At 49.7% G+C, this 23022-nt stretch overlaps 1 protein-coding gene across 1 annotated transcript in view; it reads right to left on the minus strand.

The window, feature by feature from the left end:
• Positions 1-15476: 15476 nt before the first annotated feature.
• MYH9 (myosin heavy chain 9) overlaps positions 15477-23022 on the minus strand; it is a 72616-nt gene continuing 65070 nt past the window's right edge. Inside the window, exons 32-41 of the mRNA XM_063321789.1 lie at positions 22671-22883; positions 21744-21956; positions 21221-21382; positions 20399-20527; positions 19966-20054; positions 19641-19764; positions 18383-18591; positions 17835-17943; positions 17320-17492; positions 15477-17015 (exon numbers count right to left, since the gene is read on the minus strand). Coding sequence (XP_063177859.1) covers positions 16898-17015; positions 17320-17492; positions 17835-17943; positions 18383-18591; positions 19641-19764; positions 19966-20054; positions 20399-20527; positions 21221-21382; positions 21744-21956; positions 22671-22883 — 1539 coding nt within the window. The 3' untranslated portion in view covers positions 15477-16897. The remainder of the gene's footprint in view (positions 17016-17319; positions 17493-17834; positions 17944-18382; positions 18592-19640; positions 19765-19965; positions 20055-20398; positions 20528-21220; positions 21383-21743; positions 21957-22670; positions 22884-23022) is intronic.

Below are 23022 nucleotides of genomic sequence, written 5' to 3' on the forward strand. Positions count from 1 at the left end.
CCACATTTTTCCTAATCCAAAAATAGTTTCCAAGGCCACGTTAAAAGCTATTTTAAGTGGGATGTTTTGTGCTGAGGTACCAGCTTGTCTCCTCCGGTGATGGGGAAAATCTCTTTTTTCAAAATGATTATAAATCCCCATGGAATGGCAGGCACCCAGAGGACAATTACATGCAGCTTTTGTCTGCTCCCCCACCAAGGGTAAACACATGCCTCATCCGTCTTGACTGTGTTTGATAAAATGAGCCAGATTGTCAAACAACTTTGAAGGGACGTGTTCGGTCCGCTCTTGGCTTAAAAAGAAGCTGAGATTCTCGTGCCTGGCATGCTACTCATTCAGAGAAAAGCAGCATTTCTGTGTTTGTCCTCCTCCTAATTTTAATGAGGGGTTCTGGATGAAGGGTACAGGTTAAGGTATGGCCCGTAAGGCACTGCAGAAGGCTTCAACCTGAAGACAAGCTAGGAGTAAATAGTTTGGAGACAAGTCTGTGTGTGCTCCTCTCGCTGTGATCCAGGCATCTGTCCAATGCCCCCCTTGAGGGATATGGAAAGAAGGAGTCGCTCTGCAGTTCCCAGCCTCCATTTTTCTCTTTTTCTTCCCCTAACCCCATTTCCACCCTCTCCTGCCATGCAGGTGCCAAAGCTGCTGCCAGTTCCCCCTCGCGTCCTGCGTTCGCAAGGCCTGCGCTGCAGAGCACTGCCCGGGAGAGCTGGTGGTGCCACAGGCAGGTCCCTTGGCGAGGCGTTTTCGGCTGGCCCTGGTCTGCAGCCTGCCAGCGGAGCGGCCGGGGCCACCGCAGAGCACAGAGCACCCTCAGCTATGGTGCGGGTGAAAAGAGCTGAGGCAGGTATTGCGCCCTCCCTACCAAACTGACTCTGCAGTTGCCGCTGCCATGCTCTATGCTATCGTTTGCTTTCTGTCATTACTGCTGTGATATTTCATATTATTATTTCTCTAGCTTTTTCCATTTCCACTTAAAAAAGATTAATGAATTAATCTTCACAATATGCTTGTGGGGTAGGTATTATCTCCATTTAGCAGATGGGATATGAGGCATTCCTGAAGTCACAAAAAAAAGCTTTTGAGCTGGGACTACAACCTTAATCCGTTGATTTCCTTTCACACAACCCAGCTGCCTTTTAGGTATTTGTATGTGACATCTGAGACATACTAAACAGACAGCTGACTCCTCTGTTAACCCTAACACTGCTGCACAGCCCTCTTGCCAAAGACCATGCCATGATTTTACAGATAAGTCTGTAGAGTTCTCACCAGTGCTTTGTGTTTGGCAGATCAACGAGAGGCAACTGTAAGACATGTTATGCTTCCAGAGAGCTCTCAGAAGCTGGTATGAAGAATATATCCTTTTGAACAGATTCATATCCTTTTAGAGTAAAGTTTTGGGGTGCTTCTCCCCCAGAAAGACACCCTGTGAAGGGGTTCCTTGAAGGATCATGTGCTGGTGCTCCCTCTGGGCTGGAGATCAGGTGGCATGGGGATGCTGGGTGCGAAAGGTCTATGGAAGTACAAAGAGAGGAGTCCCACGACGTGCTGGGATGGAGCAGAGGCAATGACTCATGCAGGCTCTAAGGCACAGGCATGAAGTGAGGCACAAACTCAGTCTTTGACCCGAAGGCATAGAAATCACTAGGAGACAGTTCAAAGCAAATCTCTCCTCTCCACCACCACAACTGAGGGCGGTTTCTTGCTGCTTCCATCATCTACACGTTATGTTTCATCCTGCTGACTGGCTCCCTCTTGCCCTCGCAGCCTCCCACAGCTTCACCCCTCTCCTTCCCCGTGGATTCGCTCTCTCTGCTAAGCGGGTCGGGGGAGGTTTAGCAGCTTGCCCAACCCTGCTCCTTTCTGCTGTTTCTATCCTGCCAGCCAAGCTCCTGGAGCCAAATGCACTTCCTCCTGACAGCACTAACTCCCACAGGTAACAAAGTGCTGCCAAGGTAAAGTTTCAGCCTGCACTTTGGTCCTGGTTTCGCAGGAAGCGGTGATGGAGCTTTCCACAGCAACAGGCGTGGGTAAATGTTTCTCCTTGCTTATCTAGGGCCAGCTCTTTGCTACAAAATTTTATTAAGAGAAGCTGCCTTTTCTTGTCACCAATTAGCATGCAGCCAAAAATACATAACCTAAGTCAACAAAATCCAAGGACCTTGTCACCTGACTTAAACCGTCTGCCGGAAGGATGCCAGTCCCCATGCAGTGGCAGGAGGCCAATATCAATATGTCACACTGACGCAAGGGTGCTGGCAGCTGTCAGTCAGTGGGGCAACAGCCACAATGCACCCAGTGCCACCTCTTTTCCCAGTGCCACCTCTTGCAAAGAGGACACCTGGCTTCAGCATGCACCAGCGAGCACCTCGGTGCTCCGGCAGGGCAGCAATGTCAATGTCTGGAAATCAACCAGAGAACTCAGAGCAAAATTTTCCTGACTTATTTTCCTGACTTATTTTCCTGCCGGCTTCAAACATTGCTGCAGCACATTTATCGTTGCTAATTGCTGCTTGGTCTGTGGTTCTGTGGGGCATCATCGTGTACAAAAGTTGTTCCGTTTCAGGTATACCAATGCTGCTAAAGCAGTACGACACCTGCAGTGCAGATGCAGTTATCTGCATATATGCAGTTAGCATAAAAATGCCGTCTGCCTGCACTGCTTACGCCTGGGAGGATGGGGAATAAAGTAGGTCCTTCATCACTTCTAATATGAAGGGGCCTCCCACCATACCCCCAAAACTTGTAGTAATAGGAAACTGTGTGAAGAGTGTGTCTGGGAAACTAAAGGTCTTTTGCTTTCCTGTTGAGACAGCGGGGCAGACCTGCTCAAGACAAGTAGCGTGAGCCACTGCGGTACCACAGCGAGCGCATGGGGACGCAGACCAGAAAAAAAAGACAAACCAAATGCATTGGCTCTCCCCCACCCTCTGGGTGCCAGAGATCAGGAAGGAGGGAAATACCTGGCATTTATTCCCCTCGGCTGCCTGTCATGAGTGAACCAGAGGTTGTTGGAGGCTGGAGTCTATGTCAATGGGTCAGCAGCGATGGCTGTTGATGCAGTCCTCCGGTAGCCTCCCTGGAGCCACAGCCCCTGCATAAAGACATCCCTGACTGTATCTCCGAAGTACGTCAGGTCTGTGCCGCCCTCTCCTCTCTCAGACACAAGCCTGTAGCAGCCGAGTGGCCATGACGTTATTATTCAGCCTACGTGGGCACACAGACAAACAGGTGGTACAAATCATTATTTGCAACTGCTCGTTTCCAAATAGGCTGGAGGCTGCGCAGCTCGAGAAGGGCACATGCCCTGCCGGAGGCAGCGTTCATTTCTCGGTGTAACAGGCAGCTGGAGGGAAGGACAAAGCAAAACACCCGCCGCAGTGGTGGGGCACATCATGCGAACAGAACCGGCGTTATCACGCAACTCCGTTTTCAGTGAAGTACCCTGTTTATTAGAGCCCCTCAGTTACAACTCAGTTTACTACCTGGCTGATCTCTGGAGTCAAGGCTGATTCTTTCTCCCTAATCATTTTATTGAAAATCATTTGAAAGTGCGTTGTTATACACAAAATGCCAAACTAAGCTGGTCCTTAACACGACTCAAGTAGCAAGAGGAGCCATCTCCCAGGGCAGAGAACAGCTTGCAGATATTTTCTCCAGCAGGCCCTGTATCACCTTTCACTTCTGTGACTGATGGAGGGATAAAGAAAGGGTGTGCGGTTGAAGCAGGCCCACACCCTGATGTTTCCCAGCTGTTCCAGCCTTCCCTTGAGATGGCAGCCGTCTGCGCAAATTACAACAGCATGAATTACGCCTCGGGATCCAAGCCACAGGAGTGTTTCCAGGATTGCTCCAGCTTTTCGCTATTCCAAACATTTTGCAGGCCCCTCCTCTTCTGCTGCTAAAGTTTTAGCTCTTTGTCTCCTCCGCGCTTGCCGAGTTTTCCAGTTCCATTCCTCATATTTTCCTTGGTCTCAACTTTCAACTGAAATTTCCACGTGTCCAGTCGTACTTATTCAACTTTCCAGATCATAACACATACATTATGGATGACTCCACCTGCTGGCTATTCAGTAGTCCAGCATTCGTCTCAGCGGGACAGACGCACACTACTTATTCATATAAAAGTGATCCCAAAATCGTGCCCCTTCAATTGTATGTTTTCTACAAAAGATTATCGGTTTTCCTTTGCACAGAAAAGAGCTATGTGAATTTATGATAGCATCATATCAATAAGCACTTGCAATCTGATTTTGCCCTGTCACGATGCTAGTTGTTGCTGATACAGCACACGTTTCAAATAAGATTTGAAAACACACTTCTGGTTTTACATGATTTCTCCACTCCAGAAATAGTTACTGCCTCTCTGGCTTCAGATCCAAATTAGAAAACGTCGATAAAGCACAATAAATTCTCTGCGTGCGAGTCAAGAGGATATTTTCAAAGTTAGGCAAACCCCAGTTTGTAAAGAAAATCCTCCGTACGTGCCACATCTGCAGAAATACTAAGAGTTTGCATCAAAACGCAACGCGTGCATGAACACAGAGCCAGCTGGGTCAAGAGGACTGACTGTGAGAGTGCGAAGAAATCGTTTTCTTGTGATTCAGCGTGACATTTAAGCACTTGCTTAACTTTAAGCATGAGAAAGATCATTGTGATCGATGTGGTTACTGACACGCTTCTGGACAAGGCGAGTACCCTGAATCAGGGCTGTGCCGTGGGTGCAAGTTGGAGGCAGGGGAGCTGCCCACATCTGTCTCAGAACACATCCGTCTGCTCTGCCAATTGCCAGCCCTCTCTTATCTCCAAGAAGATGAAATTATTTCAAATGCAATTTGTAGCCCCTACTGAAAAAAAAAAAAACAAACCAAAAAAACCCACCAAGGCCCGGAATCATCCAAAATCCAGACAACCCATAATTCACTACAGGAAATATAAACGCCTAATGCAATTTTATAGGCGGCTGGAGGGTGCCAAATTTGCTAGCCCAGACAATAGGTTGCAGATTTCTCCGTGGAAAACAAAAAAAAAAAAAAAAAAAAAAGGAGAAAAAAAAAGAGGGGGGAGGGCTGGACTGCAGCTCTTCTCGGTGCTCCTCGAACATTGGGAACTTCAGCTGTGGCTGCTGGCAAGAAGGGGCCGCTAATCCCACAGTCTGTAGCAATCAGAAACACAGCCATATTTAGTCATGTTTTCCAGCCCCTTCTCCTGTCCCTGCCTGCTGAACGGCCCCTTGGAAGGCGGGCAGGGCTGCGAATTCAAACCAAAATAAAACGGTACCAGCCCATGCAAAGTTCAGAAGGGGATCTCCATCCACAGCCCTGCCTGTGAAGCGGGTGATAAAACCTTGGTGGAATCCCTGCCTGAGTGACACTGGCGCTGGCCGCGGACACCAGCCCTACGCCGCAGGGGCCGGCCGACCCAGAAACGGGCTGTGTGACTCAGGATTACGATTGCCCTGCTGGCCCCGCTCCCTCCAGAGGCTCGCCTCAGACTTTACTAATACCACTTACCTTCACATGAGTTGTGCTCGGAACGGAGTTGAGGTGCTTTGGGTAACACGGGTTAAATATGGAACGGGGAAATTGCCGGAGTCTCCCAAGTACGTGCTATAAATTCAGGCAATTTAGGGCAGAGGGGAATGCTGGAAGCAATCCGAGTGTGTTCTTCAGCAGTGGGAATGCACAGGTAGGGCACCTAAATAAATGTAATTGCGGTACCAGGTTATAACCATGTCATTCTGGAGGAGTCAATTTAGTTTTCGCTCCCAGACTCGCTTACACTTATTTTTAAAGACACGGTATTTTTTTTTTCTCCCCTTGATTCCCATTCTCCAGCCATCAGCCCCTTTGGGTGCTTCAGCTGTACATTGCTTACCTTAACACGCTCACCAAATACACTTTGTATTTGACCTTAACACCAAGTTTCCTCAGTTTGCAGTATGTATTTAGAGGTTAATTACAATAGCTGCGTAATGGACTTTACCCTGGAAAACACCCACGTTCTCCTTAATGCAAAGCTACACGCATGCGTCTGTGCGCACCCGTATGTAAGCTTATATGTACATGTATGCACACACACAGACACCCACATGCACACGCAAACACATAAGGCTTTAAGAAAGCCTCAGCACCTCTCTTTTCTGCTCCTTGCAGGGGCTGCTCGCCCCTCGCCGGTGCCTCTCCCAGGGACTCCGTCTCCTCCGGCTGCCCACCCCGCCTGGAGGGGGATGCTCTGGACCCCCACCACCCCGCACGGTGCTGGATGCTGGGTCCCAAGGGCTCCTGCTGTTAGAAGGCCATTGGGGATTTGGAGGCACACTCTCAGCTTGCGCCCTCCTCTGCAGCTCCCGGCTGGCCTGGAGCCATGGGAACGCAAGCCTGGATGCGTGGGTGATGTCCGCCCTTGCTGCAGCCCCCTTGCCAACATCCCTGCATCTGCTCCAGCAGGACAGCCCCTTGGGGACTGCTTCACCCCCTGTGTCCCTCAGCTCCCTGCTTTTGTGGTTTTTCTTTTCTTACCCTTTCCTGCAGCAGGAACTTTCCCTTGGGAGCCAGTAGCAGGAGAAGGGAGATGAGGAGAAATGAGAACCCAGACGTTTGTATCCTGAACAGCCACAAACTCACCCGTCCGCTACCAAAAACTCGTCAAAGGCTCCAGAGCTACCAGGAGCATAAGCCCATAAGCTGGGGCTCACTGCCCTGCCTCTGCTCCAGCCGCCTTCTTCCCCAGCACCCGCCGAGGTCTCTGCAGTGTACCCAAAATCCCTGCTCGTGCTGCCCGTGGCTCACCTTGTCCCCAGTGGCAGAGATCAGGCTGCTCGTGAATCCCCCTGGTTTTCTAACTGTCACCACTGGAAAAACACCGGGTCACGATACGACAGCTCCTGAAACATAAACTGAGACGGGTGCTGAGGTCTTGGAGGAACCTCGGGGTTCTGCCAGCAGAAGCAAGCTTTTCCAGGCCTGCTTCTTCCAAGCCTTCTTGCGTGGCCTGAGGCAGCGTGTTGTCAAAAAGAGAAGGAGCAACTGCTCCATCTGTCCTTCGTAAATGCTCAGATTTAATCTTTAGGTAGAAGATGTCTGTTCTGAGAGGGGAAAGGCCACCCTGTGTCACTGAGCCCAGACCCTTCTAGCACCGCCATCACGCCAGGTAATTCCTTTCATAAATTGCTCGAGCTCCAGCTAAAACCACTGTCAAAGCAGTTCCCAGCTCCTCTACTTCTACGGAGCGTCTGCTTTAGAATTAGTTTAGAGCAACTCTCTGCTTTTAACATAAAGCTATTACCACGCCGTTGCTTGGTTTTGAAGAAGATCGCCTCATGCTCTCAGCTCTGCCCTGTGACGAGACGCCAGCAAGGTGTCACGGCACCACGCCAGTCAGAAACAGGCCAAAAAAAAAAAAAAAATTACCAGCTGCAAGAAACTGCCCCCGTGTCCCTTTTTTTCCCCTCAGAAACAAGCCCCTGCTGCAGCGTGGCAGCCAGTAACCACATTTCATCCCGGCGCAGACAAATTCCTTCTGCGGTTCCTCCGTGCCACCGAGCGCAGCATGCCTGCCCAGGAGAGCAGATTATAATCAAGCTCAGCGGGGCTCATAATCAACACAGGTAAGTACACATCGCCTCTTGCTGTGCTTCGGAAATAAATAAGGTGACCCCTTTTCACCTGCTGTAGCGCTGATAATTCATCCCCTTCCTCCAGTTTTTCAACCCATGAGAAATTTCTCAGCTGAAACCATTCTTCATTAGTTTTCTGAGCTACTTAATTTTTAAACGCATCCCAGACCATCAGTCACAGCCGATATTCTCCATCCACAATTCCCACGTCATCCTCTGAGGCTGTAGTTTAGCACTAGGACCCTACCAGATCTACACATCCCCAAATTTTACCCGACAGCTTCTACAGAAGCCTATGCCCAGCTGCAGATACGGGTGTGAGCATTCGCTAAAGCCAGGTTTCATGTTTTCACCACTGGTCTTTCTCCCATCAGTGTGGGGTTTTTTTGGTTTTTTTTTTAAGAGGACAGGATTTCAAATTGCAGAGCAGGAATTGCCATCAGCACTTCTTATTTTCTGTGAAATGTTGTGCTATGACAGGCATCAAAGCACTTGAGGAGAGGAGAGGAGAAAAAAAAGAATAAAAAAGAAAAAATAAATAGAGAAAAGACAGCAAATATTTTATTTATTCACTGCTCAGCAAAACCAGAGAGCAGTAGTATCAAAACCACATGAGAGCAGCCGTTGACCTGGCTCAGTAGCTGCCCGGGTTGGCGAGAAGGGCTGTGCTGGTCACAACTAGGGAGAAGAAAAGGCAGCACCTGAAAGATAAGTAGGTAAAGGGAACAAATTATGTCAAAGCAAAATTTTCTTGTCCGTGCCACCCATCGCTGCTGCTTGGTTCCCTCTCACCTGGTGACTTAAACGTGGCGGGTTCGCCCTGCTCCGTGTACAGATGGGTCCCCAGTTTCAGCTGTGTGCGAGGTGACGCAGGGCTGGTAGACCTGGGAAGGGGGTGGCCGTGATCATCCCAACAAAGGAACTTGAGTGGTTGCAACCAAGGCTTTACCCTCAGCCTAAACATGAGCTTAAAAGTGCCTCGTTTTTAGTAATGGCAGGGGCCCCGTTGGGCAGGCAGGAGGGTGGCTGGGACCAGCTGGAGGGATGTCAGGGAGCCTCTAATCTTTGCTGGAGGAAACCGAGTGCAGAAGGGAGCCGTGGGCTCTTCTGGTTGGCCCCGGGGTGAGCGAAAGTCCTACCAGCCCGCGACAATTCACAGGGAGCCCTCTCTGCCTCGGTGGGTGGGAACGGGGCGGTTCAAAGCCCAACTTGAGCCCAGAGAAAGCGCACGATCAGGGTGCAACAGCAAGCACGGCCTGGGGGGCTCTTGGTGCTGGGCAGGCACCCGTCCGTCTAGCAGACCCCAGTACCATGTTTCGCCTACTGCAGGGAATACCGGGAAGCGTGGCCGAAGTCGTGTCGCACCCTTTGCAGTGCCTACACCTGACCCTGCAAGAGCAGGGCAGGAAGGTTTTCTGCCTCTGAAATACGCCTACCCCGGAGACACCAGCACAGGGCTCAACCCCACAGCCCCGGCTGCGGGCGAGAGGTGCCCCATGAGCTCCCACCCAGGCACCTCTCCCCCTCCTGCAGCGCGGCCGTGGCTCTGCTGCGGCCGGGAAGAGAACACCGGCCTTTCCAGCCACAGCTCTTCCCGCTGCGGGGTGTTTCCTTCCTCCGCCCCAGCGGTCAGGAAAGGCTTTGTTCGAGGGGGGAAACTGGAGTCACCCTGCCCACACACCGCTTGCCGATGGAGAAGTGGGGCTGGGGAGCGTCCTGCCAGCATCGCCCGGCCGCCTCCCGACTCCAGGGCATCTCCCTTGCCTGCAAATACAGATTAACTTTGCTAGGAAACGAAGGATTCCAGCTCATGCTTTTTGTTTGGTATGAATGTCCTGTGACAGTTTATTTTAATCATCTTGCTGCTTTTAATAGTCCACGGCGGTGTGGTGAGGCAGCCTCTCCTGCTGGGCGAGCCGGAGGTACTGCGGCCCTATAGAGAGCAGGCACCCCGGAGCACGGCTTGCAGAGGTGCCGGGGGGATGCTGAGGGAAGATTTTGAGGGACTCCTCTGTCAGGGCATGGACAGCAGAGCAGGGAACGGTCACTCTGTCCACCAAGACCTTGGAATCTGGCTTTGGAGAGAGGCTATTTCCAGACCGTCCTGCACAATAATCCTGGATGCAGCTCCTCCCATGTCCATGCGGTGGGTGACCACCTCCTCTCTCCGTCACATGCCTCTCTGCACCCGGATAATGAGAGAGGAGCCACAGAGAAGCTGTGATCTGGTCCCTCTCGCTCTGATTTTGTCCCTAACCCTCATTCATCTGCTGCCCAAAGTAAACAAGTCGGGTCCCTTCTTGGGGACACGGTGGCAGGCTTTGCTTGTCAGTGTCCCCCCAAAGCTACGCTGGGGACGCGCTACGCCCTGCGAGGGGAGGACCAGCCCCACAGGCCACGCTCCACGTGGCACCGCATCCTTGGCTGCTGGAACATCCGTGCTGGTCCCATCCCTGTCCCGACGCTTCTGTCGGTGGCAGCGGGGACACGTGTCCTGCACCAGTCAGCCCTGCACATTCAGGCACTTGTCCCCAGCCACTCCGCCGGCTTTTCTATTCAAACACCTCTGTTTTTCTCAGCTTCTGCCTGGGGAAGGGGTGCAGGCGAACGACCTCTGGGGTAGGGGAGGTTTTCCTCTTGGTGTAGGTTCCCTCCTGCGCCACGGAGATGCTGTGTGTTACCCTCCAGTGGAACACCAGGGCTGCTGGCTGCGCTGGCCGTCTCTCCTCGGACCCAAACACCCCGGCTGCAGCAGAGAGCTGAGCACTGCCCTTAGCAAAGGGGACGGGGTGTCATGACGATAAACTCCCTTCAGCTTCACAGCGAGGGCCTGAGTAAACACGGAGAGCACAAACCCGGCACCTTTCCTCGCGTGGGGTCCCACTGCGGTTTCTTAGCTGCGGATCCTCTCTGGAGCAGAAGCCGTGTCTTTGAAGTTGTCTCCCAGAAACTTCCCAGGTGAGAGGGAAATGGTGAGCCGGGCTTCAAGCAAAAGCTGATCAAGAGCCTTATGCGCGCCTTACCCACAAGCACACATCAGGGCGAGACAGCTGGGTGCCTCATGCTTCTGAAAACAACGAGCCGGCGAGCTATGAGCGGTGCGGCACGCAATTACATCGACAGCAGAAGGGATCAAAAGCCTGCACAGCAAATTGGGCCGCGTGTTACCTCGTTAAAACCTTTTTTGGCTCTGCTGATACCTCTGCTTCAAAGCCCGCTGCAGTTTCTAACGACATCGTTAGCATTTCTTATTGCAAGCCGAGAGCCTTGCCTGGGACTGGGTCTCTCCTCCAGAGGTGAAGCTCCTCGCACCCGCACCGGCTGCAGGGGAGGCTTTGGGAGGCAGAAACAGGGTCTGTAAGAGCCAGCTCCGACCCAGGATGAATTTGGCAGCCCAGGCACGGTGCATGCAGCCCCTGCGCCCCTCTCAGCCCTCAGAGGGGAAGTGCTGAGAAGGAAATGAAACAACAAGGTTTTGGCACACGCCCGCTGGCCATGGGGCAGCCTGGGGGGGCTGCACCCACCCAGCAGCCTGCAGGGCTGGGAGGTTTTGCCAGGGTCCTCTCAAGCCCCCCGGGGACAGCCCAGGATTGGGAAACGGGGTGTGGAAGGGAAGAGCCTGGGCTAGGGGAAAGGATGCTTCCCTCCCTGCCGCAGCAGGAGAGCTCAGCGCCTGGAGTTTGGGGGAGGAAAAGTGAAAGGTGGGCTCGGCTCTGGTGCGATGCTGTTTCTTTATAAGGCAACACACAGAGATGTTTCCCTGGATACAGTGGGAATGAAAAGCAAGAAGCAAAATTTCTTTGATTACAGCTCCAAGGGTTGGTGAGGTGTTTTTTTTCCCCTCCAAGTCATCACTTCACCCACAAAGCTGGCGTAGGCTGCTTTACGGGGCCGGCTGGTCAGCCCAGCTCTTGGCGATGCGCTTCAGCATCTCGCTGCTTCTCGGCAAATCTCTCAGCTGACCACGGCCCGCCCCCTCCACTCATAACTTGTCCCCACTGAGACTTTTTCTGGCCACAAAGCCCCCCGGCCTTACACGAGGTCAGGGATTTGAGTGATGGCTCCTGTACTAAAAGGGAGCCTAAGAAAGTGATCCCAAGCAACACACCCTAACGTAACACCCTCTTCCATGAGATTCCACACAATTTCCATCCAAAGACAATTAAGACTGTAGTGAATGAAGCCATTCACAGCATAATTCCAGATTAATTAGCAGCGCACACAACCGCGTTATGAGTAAGGCAGCATGGCGAGGCCAGCTGCTCCAGCAGCACCATCATTTCCCCATTTCCTCCCTTGTTCCTCCCTAGGGCCGGGGAGCTGAGCAATAGCGAAACCCCCAGGGCAGACCTCTCCCGCGGGGCACACGCGCACCCTGGCAGCGTCGCGTCCCACGGACTTCTGCTGCCTGCGCATGTCCTCAGCGCCGTGGGTGAGCGGGGAGGGCAGCCTGCCTTAAGTGCCCCTCATACACGCAACCAAGCGACGGCCCAGTCCAGTATGAGGGTACTTTTACCCAGCTGACGCTTAAGTGCCCTTTCTCTGCGCATTTTACCCCAATTGAAAGCGCCGTAGGCCTGCCCTCCCCACTCTCGGAGAGGGAGGCTGCCCCCCCGCAGGAAGCTGACTTGAGAAGGGACTCCAGCGCCTCTCCTCTCACCTGCCAGACCATCATCGCTCAAGATGTTTCACGTTTTTCTTTCCCTCTTGCTGCACGGCTGCTTTGCTCGGCCACGCTGGCTCAAAACGGTAGCAAGGACGTGAGAGTCACCAATTTAGGACTGGAGGAGTTTTTGTTTGGTTTTTTTTTTGTTTTTCCTCCTTTTCCTTCTGCTTTTGCTCCCACTGTTGGCATCAGAGGAAGGAAAGAAATAGGTCCAGAGAGACAGCAAACACTTATCTACTAGTATTAGCTATCTATCCTGGAACTGGGACTACTGTCTCTGGCTGTGCTTGGAGACAGAGCGTGAAAGGACATGCCCCCGGCAAAGCTGGGATCCGGGCTCTTCAGGGAAAGCAACACAGCTGGGATCTTGCCAGCAGGGTTGGGACAAGGCATCTCCAGACCAGGCTGGGCAGGTCCCAGGACAGGGAGCCCAGCCCTGTACCCAGCCAGCCTGGGGGGACCCACACCAGCTCCAGAGCTCCCTCCCTGCTGAGTGCCAGGAGCCAGGCTGTGCACCCCTGGATGGATGCCCCCGGGGCCTGTTGCTGATCTCTAGTTGGGCCGCAGCAGCCTGCGTTTTAGTTCCAGATCACTCAAACCGCTGCTCTGAAGCGTCCCTCGCCCACGTCTCCCTCCCAGCAGGGAAGGATGCAGTTTTCCACCGTAGCTCCCCCCTCTCTCCCTCCCTCCCGTGCCTGTCACTGAGGCATCCCAGCCCCGCAGCCATTTCATCTGCACCCTGGGCTTTGACAAAGCAATTCTCCATTTACATTAAAGTGGTACTTGAGACAGTTTGGGGAGGAAATGGAAGAGGGTTAAATCCTAAATTTGGCAGGTCACTGCTGCTGCAGCCCAGGAACCCAGCTGGAGCTGGCTCTAATGGCCACTGCCTTCACTCTGCCCGGGGGGAAGCTGGAGCAGGAGCAAGCCGAGCGCTCAGCTGCTCTCACTGATAGTGATTTACCTCCGTCTCCCCGGGGCTGTGACAGGGCCGATTGCTCTGCCCCTCGGTTCTGCTCTTACAACAGCCTGCGGGGTCCACACTGTAACCTGCATCAATTATTTTTTATTTTTTTTTAGCCAGGTTTATTATCTTTAATGATCTAGTTTACAGAGTCTTGGTGCCAGCACAATGGTCCAGTGCAGGGACAGGAGTGTTTGAAATCAACTTTACCATCATCCCTTGCATTGTCTGATACTACGTCCCCGTGCCCCTCTCATTCAGACCCTTCCAATACCTACTGGGATCAGCCCTGAGGTTGCAGGCAACAAACAGAGCTCTAGCACGGACTTCCAGGAACGACTGGAACACAGGGCCTGCAGATCAGGTCCCAGTTCAATCTCTTTTCCACTCTCGCTTATTACAGCATTTGTAACCGCTCACCTACTCGGACCATCCCCAAAATTGCAGGAAAACCTGTGTGAGGCATTTAGCAGCTCTAGAGACCCACAGAAGAGCAACTAACCTGGAGGCAGGAGAACTCACTAGCTCAAGGTTGCACTCTGCAAAGTGGAAAATGTTGTGGGATACTAATTTTGGCTCTTCCACGGGGCTGGACCAAGAGAAAAGGAAAGTTGAAGGCAAGTACTGTGCCAGAGGAAAAAAAGACACAAGTCTCTTTCCATCTTGAGCAGCATCCCAGCAGTACGCCGGCTCACACACCGCAACGCAAAGGGCACAAAAAGCAGCCTGAGCTGAAAAGGGTCATCATGCCGTCGGCACAGGTGTTAGGGCAGTTCCGCTCTGTATCACAGCAGTGCCTGGCCAGCTGGTGTTATTTCAAGATGATCCTATGATGGGGAAAGCAATGTTAATGTAATTTAAAGGGCACGCTGTTCACAAAGATACCCTACATGTTTTCTGCAAAACACTTTGGAAAAAGATCGAAGTATCTGAACGAATAAACTCCCAGACGAGAGTAACTCCAGTCCTGTTTTTAAGTGCATCCACAAGACACCAGCAGAGCAGCGCCTGTATTCCACGTGCCACGAACGCACCTCCATCCCTTCACACACCAATCCCTATTCAGGCTTTCAAAAAGCTGCAGCCTGTGGAATGTAACGTCAAAAGTTGTTCATGCTCACACTGACCCCTTGATGTGACTACACACACACACGGCAGCACGTGGTGAATCTTCATCCCTCCTCCTTCTGCACATCCTCCCCCCCCCCTTTTTTCTTTTTTTAAACTTCTGCCTACACTTATGTTTCTTAATGAGAAGACTTTTTCCCCTCTCACCATTTGCTTAGACAGAAATCCCACCCTTTGAGCAGACACACGCGCTCCCCTGAGAAGGAGTTTACTGTAAGCTGCACCCTCCCTGCTCCTTGTTTACCAGCACCAGCCTTGGCAGCAGCACTTGCCGGCCGCGCCGTAGCCCTCGTGGTGAACACCGGCGCTTCCTTCCCCGGCACTTCCACCCAGGCTCTGACCCAGCCCCAGCCACAATTTCTAACTCAAGACTTTCACATCAAGTTTTAAAACTCTGCCAACACAGGATGAAAAGGACGAGGTTACAATTATCAGGTGCTGGCGTCACGCTCGAGCTTTTTATGCCCTGGCTGTAGCACCAGAACACGTGAACACACCTGGCGCAGTTCAAAGGGCCATGGACCATACGATGAATACAGCCACAGGTTTTTCTATTTCTAGCAAAAATGTAACAAAAAGTAGATTTTTCTGGGGACAAGCTGGAAGATTAGTGAAAGGCAATTTTGACAATCCATTGATAAAAGAGACTTCTAGACATCTGTCACCTCCTCCACTAACCTCACTTTCCAGTGACTCCCGAGATTGGAAATAAAAGTGAAGAAGAGAGTTTGTTTGCACGGTTGTTAGTTACAGACTCAGAAATACCATCCACAGGCCAAGAACGGAACTAGCTCAGATGAAAGTCACAGCCTCCTGTTTTGAATAGGTAACTCTCTGAAAATGCACAAACGAGGTGCATTCTCTTCCTCCAAAATCCCCCGTGTTGGCCACTGCCAGCTGCCCCGGTGACACACTGAGGGTGCCATAACACCTGATTTCGGCTACGGAGAGTCGCTCACTCGGCGCCAGGGGATGTCTGCAGCGCTGCTGACAGGACAGGCCGATGCTCTGACACCACAGGCGCTACCTTTGGAGGTGACACGTCTGATCTTTGGTGCACCGAGGGAAGGAGGGAACGGCAACACGCGCACACAGACTGCAGCACATGGATAATCTTTATTGGTAACATCAGTGGAGCACCAGTAAACCATTACTGACTGTAGTGGTGACACACAGCTGAGGCACATGCTAAGGCACTTTTATTATATAAAAAAAAAAATTAATCTTTTTTTTGTGACAGCAATTGGGACATAAGGCTCCTGCATTTAGAGCGCTTCAGGCATACAGTATGGCGCTTCATATTTAATTATTTTTTACTTTGCTCATAAGTAGGTCTAAATGCAGCATATACAATATGGTTAAGAATACAGGTAAATCCAGCAACCAGTGTACGGTGTAGAAAAGTAAAGACTATCTATATATAACCATGGTCCCAATAGAAAGGCAGTGATAAAGACCTTTATTTTTTTCTTAATTACTTATTACGAGAGATACAAAGGCCTTACATATATCTGTGCAGATTAAAGGTTTTTTAATATACTCTTAGTCAATGGTGCACAATAACTAATCCCAACCCCTGGTTATAGAGCAGGTGCAAGAGGCTTGGACATGTCAATAAAAGAAGGCTTTCCCTCCCCTTATCCCCACCCTCTGCCCACTACCCTATTAAGTTCCCCTAGATTCTGTCTATTGCCATTAAATATATTTGGTCCCCCAGAGATTCTCAGACAAGCACAAGGACATTGTTCTGCTTCCCCAGCCCGTCATTAACTACTGGTCCACGCTACTTTAGATGAAACCGCTCAGAGGCAGAGACACTAACAGGACATCATTGCACTTCAGAGATCTGTCCAGACAGTAAAAATTAGAAGAGGGAAAAAAAAAATAAAGGAAAAAAAAAAAAAGGACAACTTTGGCAAGTCCTCCAGGTAACTGGTCCCAAGAGGAGCTTCCCTCTTCACCCCTCCCTGGAAACATATGAAAGAAGAAAGGGCAAGTTGCCATGGCCAAAGCACACCGTTTTTCCTGAAACTGCTCCCAAACCACGTGGGTGGGCAGATTAAAAGAGGCAGAAGTCTGAGGTCACTGAACATGATTGCCAAAAGCAAACAAAGAGGGAGGGGAAAGAATACAGAAAGGAGCTTCCCTGCAGCTAGAATCGAAGACAAAGGAGATTTACAGCAAAAATAATCTTTCCCTAACCCCACTCCCTCCAAACTGTGTAAGGATTCACCAGCAGACATGGCACAGACAGTTCTTCTACAGGCCTTTGTAGTGGCCAAACTGCTGGTCAGATTTCAGAGCCCCAACTCTTTGGCATTAAATACAGAGGATTAGGAAACTGGAAAGAGGAGGAAACTGGGAACACAGATGCCCAATGGCTCCAGATACACAGAGCTGGGCTTGCTCTGCAGATCCCCAGCCAATTTAGGAGGAGAGGGTTTGCTGAAAGTCCAATGGAAGAGGGGAGGGTGGATGGGTCACTCCATCATGTGTAACCTGGGTCAAATGGGAGGACTTATTCAGTAGCTTTGGCATCACCAGCATCTGCCTTGCCGTCCACTTCCTCATCGGAGCACTCTCCTGTACCCTTCCTGACAATTCGACGTGTCACAACAAATGGCAGGTCCCCGCGCCTAGGGTGGGATGGACAGTACATCAGTAAGACAAGGTTTCACTGAACTCACCAGACAGGACAGGCTTTGGAAAGAATCATAGAATGGTTTGGGTTGGAAGGGACCTTAAAGATCATCTAGTTCCAACCCCCAGCCATGGGCAGGGACACCTCCCTCCCACTAGACCAGGGTTGCTCAAAGCCCCAAAACAGGTAAGGAAGTACCTGGCCATGCTGTTTGCTGCGGGCAGCTGCCACTGGGAGCAGTTACAGCAAGACTACACTGGACTGGCTGCCAAGGTATTGCACAAAATGCTCTGCCTTACCTGAGTTTGCTCTTCAGGGAGCTGACTTCTCTATTCATTGCATCGGCTGTTTCAGTGGCATCCTCCAGCTCACGCTGGAGCTTCCTACGGGATGCGTTAGCTCGCTGGGCCTCCTCTTCTGCTTCCTCAAGCTGGCGTTTCAGCTGCTTCAAGCGCAAGTTTGCCTTGTCCGCCTGAGCGTGTACGGGGAGAGGAAAAAAAAAAGAAAAAAAAAAGAGAAGAGCTCAGTGTTTCCCCAGTTACAGCACAGTAGGTAGAGCAGCAAAAAGCAGAATTTCCAAAGCCCCTCTTCCCTTTCTGAAGGAAGCCACCTAGGACTTGACAGCTCCAAGCTTTTCCTTAAAAGCATTACATTTTCATCTGTGTCATCTTGTAATTATGACAGTGAGGGAAAAGAAGAGAAATCCATAGGAAGGTTAATGCCAGAGGCCTTTTACATGGAGATGATGCCTTGGTCACAGAAGGGAAGTCCTCCCACCAGAAGACTCACCAATGCTGCAGGTAACTATACACACCTGATCTTTGAATTGCTCAGCATTACGCCTCTCATCATCCACCTGCAGCAAGATATCTTTCAGCTTCTTCTCGGCACGACGCACCTGCTTGCTGGCAGCCTGGCGCTCCCTACACAGAAATACAGTGATGCTCAGACAAGAACTTATCTCCCATTGTTCCCAACAAGATGACCTGACTTGAGCAAATTAGAAACTAGGAAGACAGCAAAAGTCATCCTACTTAGAAAAAAAGGGGGGATGGGAGGCAATGTTTCCCAAAAATGACCAAAAGGCACTGATGTCACACAGATATGACCTTTCCTGAAGCTACAGAGGGACAGCAAGTGTACCACAGCTGCAGTTTTATGAGTGATTAAGTCTGGAAGAAGCTACAAGTTTCCATAGTGAAAAACAAGGAAGGTTTACCAAGATCTTACATCTGTACTACCCAGTATACCTAGGATGAAGCCTTCACTCACTCTCGTAAAATCAGAATTTGTTCAGAAGAACTTAAAATGCCAGAGTGGGTGGAGGTTTGTAAAACAGACAGAGTTTATACTAGGACATACTTTGTCTCCATGTCCAACTGCTCTTCCAGCTGCGCTATCTTTGCTTCCAAGGCTGTGATGGTAGCCTTGTACTTGGACTTTACTGCACTCTCCATCTCCTGCAGTTTGAGCTTCAGCTCCTTGTTCTGGCGCTCCATCTGCTGGCGAGCGTTCTCATTCTTCTGTGCGTTGCTACGCTCAGCATTCAGGTCAGCATTCATCTGATCAATCTGCAGAGAGAAGTACTCAGCATATCGAGCGCTGCAGCCTGAAAGGCTGATTTATTTCTCAGACACATGCTGACACACAAAGAAAAAAGGACCCTCGGGGTGAGCTGAATACCTGGAATAACTCTGATACAGAGGGAGCTGTTTGTAGGCAGGCTACTTCTCAGAATATCTTAGTTTACCCAGATTTTCAAAGTAATTCCTTGAATAACAGGTTTATCAACCTCCTCTTAGGGCTAAATTTGACAATCGCATACAATGCTTTCTGGGGTGAAGGCCTGAGGCAAGTGGATCCAATATGTGTGCTTTACTAATTTATCATTTATTTACTGTCTGTCTACTTCCACTACAAAGAAGCAGCTTAAAAATACCGACATTCAAAGGTGAAAGGGCAAGAACTTGGTCCACTTCCAAACCAGGGCTGTGGCTAACAGTCAACCAAGTAGAGAATTATGTGCTCATCCACCGGAGTGAACAATCGTTTGGGAAATGATCAGCCCTAGCTCCTTGGTTTTGGAGCGCTAAGAAAACAACATGCTTGACTCTCAAAGTTGGGCAGATAAAATATGGCAGAGAACAGGCAGATTAAGATCACGGTTTCTATAGCAGCCTAACAAATTCCATATGGTTAGTCCATTTGAAGAAGCATAGAACTGGCAGAAAAGTCATTTTCCAAACACATTGTGGCACTGTTCAGCATGCCAAGTTGGAGCAGCATGCTACAGCTCATCTTTCTCGTAATTCCTTTATATAGAAAAAAGGGACTGGGAGTTTTTGGGTTTGTTTTGTTGTTTGTGTTTTTTAAATAAACTTGGGAGATTGTTCCAGCTACCCAATGATCTAAATGATCAAAACCAGTGAGTTAACATCACCTCTGACTGCCCACCCTATTTTCTGTATTGTGGTATTCATGTGTTTCATCTTGCTTGCTTCTACGGACTTCTGAGGGCCTGCACTGTACACGAAGCAGCAGCTGGCATTACTTTGAGTGCAGTTTGACAATTTACACTGACTAGAGAACCCCTGCTGGCACATGCAGCCTGAACAGGTACCTGAAGATTTGCCTTCTTGAGCCGGTCATTGATTATCTCTGTGTTGCCCTGTTCTTCTTCTAACTCCTCCTCCAGCTGAGCTATCCGTGCCTCCAGGCGTCTCTTTTCCTCCATAGCCAGTGCTCTATAGGACACAGAATCATGAAATCATGTTGGTGGCACTAATGCCTTGGGGAAAATTCACCGTTTCTAATTTTACAGGATAAGCTCAGTCTTTCCAGAGCAGAGGGGATACAGCGCGTGCTGCAGTCTACATAAAAATAACAGCTTGCAAAGTATTTTCTCAAACCAGATCCTCCACCCTTAAACAGGGAACATTACTCACCCTTTACCACTGTTGTTGGCAATCTCATCAGCCAGCTCATCCCTTTCTTGCTGGGCCTGGCGCTTGGCACGCTCAGCAGCTGCAAGTTCCTGGAATGAAAACGAGACGGTCAGTGATCCAATGGGAAGCTACCAATTAATGCAGCATAGAAAGAAGTAGTTACTGGTAAAGGGTGGTATGGTCTCTAGCTAGATCCAGACTTAATTATAAGACACGGTCTGTTCCCCACCCACCCCACAGCTTCCTTTGTTTTCTACACTCCTGTCACAGCTGTCAAAAAAGGTCCAAATTCTGCATTTTGAAGCGGGCCTCATATTTGAGCAGAGCAAAAAGTACAAAAGAAAGGAAATAACCACTCGAGGTTAGACTGCTACACTTAGTTTTTGGCCAAAGAAAACGAACAAGCCCTTCACTTGAACGCATATTCCATTACCTCCTGTAATTGGATCATCTCTGCCTCCATGCTCTTCAGCTTCTTCTCATTTTCTTTGGCCTGTGCCAAGATCTCTTCTCTGGAAGTACGTGTGTCCTCCAGTTCCCGCATGTAATCCTTCATCTGTGCCTGAAAAGGGAGAACAAAAAAAAGATGAATTTCAGAGCATCCACATTAACAACTTGTGTTTGTTTGTCTTAAGGAAACATGAAGAGAAAACAGAAACAGGGATTCATCTTCAGCTACCAAAAAGGTTGCTGTATAAACAAAAGGAATCGTCCTTTTCCTGTTTCACAATTAACAAGGAGAAGCAGTAACGGATGCAAACAGACCTGCTTAAATTGCAGAAAAAAAAAAATAATCTCATCAGATACAGAGGGAGGAAAGGGAGGGTACAGCAAGCTTTCTAGTGAAGCAATAGAATGGACAGTCTAGGGAGGATTTGGAGTTTTTCCTAATAACAGATCAGACAAATGCTTGTAGGAATTACAAAAGCATAACAGAACTGTCTTGGGGCAGGAGAAGGCCTAAATGGTATTTAAGTCCCTCTAAGCTTTGCAGCTCCATAATCCTTTCCAAAAACACTGACACAAGGCGAGCACTAGAGTGGACTTTCCCTACAGCTTGTCTCCCAGGGAGTTAAACAGGCAGATCAGGGTTAGAAGGATGTTTGAAATGCCAATAAATCTTTTGCAGTAAATTGCTACAAGGCTCTGCTGCTCTTGTGACACTGATGCATGGTTCTCATGAGGTGAAATCTTGTATCCCATTTCCCTGGGTAAACGCTCTACACTGACAGCTAAAACAGTTGCAGCTTCTCACCTGCAGTTTGCGGAGCTGCTTGATGGCTTCTTCACGATTCTTGTTAGCAGTGTCTATATGGCTTTCCAAATCCTTCAGGTCCATCTCTAGCTTCTTCCTGGCAGCCACGGCAATGGAGCGCTGTTTTCGTTCATCTTCCAATTCCGCCTCCATCTCCCGCACCTGTATGGAGAAATACAGGCATCAATGTTTCAGCTCCTTGATTTCCCAACAGCTACTTTTCGCTTTCAAACTTCCCTTTCAAACTGTACCTAAGTGCAAGCATGTGACTTGTTTTCATTCTTCCTGGCAGGGGGATGGGGCTAGCATTCCTTGCTAATAAAGCTACACGGGTTCCTTTGATAGACAAAGGCTGTTTGAACAAGCATGCACACAAGGAGGAAAGTCTCTCACAGCTTTGCATCGCTGCCCGGAGAGTTACCAGTAAGAAGAATCTGTGGATTGGCACTGTCTGTTTAACCATCTTTGGACACAAGTGCCTTTGTGTACAGAACACTTTCAGGATTTACAGAGCAATTCTTACTTGTCTAATCAGCTGTTTCTTCTTCTCTTCATTCTGTTCATCACGTCCCTGGAGGTCCCGGTCAAACTGTGCCTTCATGGCCTGTTGGTTCACTTCTAGCCGGAGTTTGGCATCCTCTGTGGCCTGCAGTTCATCCTCCAGCTCTTCCAGCTGTGTCTTCATCTCCTCCACCTGCTGTTCCAGGGCTCGCTTAGCTTTCTCCAGCTCATGGACCTACAGCACAGTACCACACGTGAGGTTTCCTTAAAGAGCACAGACAATTTCACCTCTCCTAAGAGCAAAAAAGTCTAAGAACACTATATCTGTCCCTTGTATTAGGGCAGAAATACCCCTCAAAGCCAGCTGCTCACACACTGCAAGCTGCCAGTGTGAATCACGATTACCTATTAGTTCTGGTCATGTATGTGTGGTGGTGGGGAGAAAGAGAAAGCATTTGTTAGCCCAGACCTGACCTACTGCAGACTTACCAGAACTGAACACCTCTGGTTCTGACATAATTCAAAAAACTACCTTTTAGCCTCTGAACTTTTTCTTTTCCTTCCTGCTTATCAAAACATTTTTTTGTCTTGAAATATTGGGGTTACTGTCTTTTATTGCCTGGCTAATCCCTGTATTTTAGGCTCACATTAAACCTTCATCTCAACCACAACGATACCAGTTAATTTTCAGTTTGCCACTACCTCATCCGGGTCATTTCCAGACTCTCCCAACCCATCTTTCTCACCTACTAAGGTAATACAAACATAACATTCACAAACTCACAATGTATCCAGTATTCTCTTCTACAGAATATCCTCTTCTACAGAATATCCGGTATTTTATTCTACATTACTCTGTGTTCACAGTAGCATAAGCTTTTTGCAGTATTAAACTAACAGTATCACCTGTGTGACATTTCCTGCCCGGATATTTTAACTTCATACTTACACTTTTCCCAACATCATCCTTTGAACTCATCAGGTCTTCCATCTCTGTGCGGAACTGCTTATTGATTCGTTCCAGCTCAGCTTTCTGCTCTATGGCTTCTTCCAGGGCTCTGGCCAAGGAGAGGGCCTTAGTCTCCTTCTCACGGGCTTCTGCCTCAGCGCGGTCCCGTTCTTCTGCATACTTGGCGGAGATGTTCTTCTCCTCTGCCAAGAGCTATAAGAGCACAGCATCAGTATTGTGAGAAATTACTGACAATTCTCTAACAAGGTAAACATACATCTTTTTGTTACTGCCTTCTCAATACTGTTCTGCCATGGATAGAAGGAACCAAGAAAATACAGCTTCAAAGAAT

The sequence above is a fragment of the Chroicocephalus ridibundus genome, chromosome 1 (assembly GCF_963924245.1).
Source record: "Chroicocephalus ridibundus chromosome 1, bChrRid1.1, whole genome shotgun sequence".
In the NCBI taxonomy this organism is placed as follows: Eukaryota; Metazoa; Chordata; class Aves; order Charadriiformes; family Laridae; genus Chroicocephalus; species Chroicocephalus ridibundus.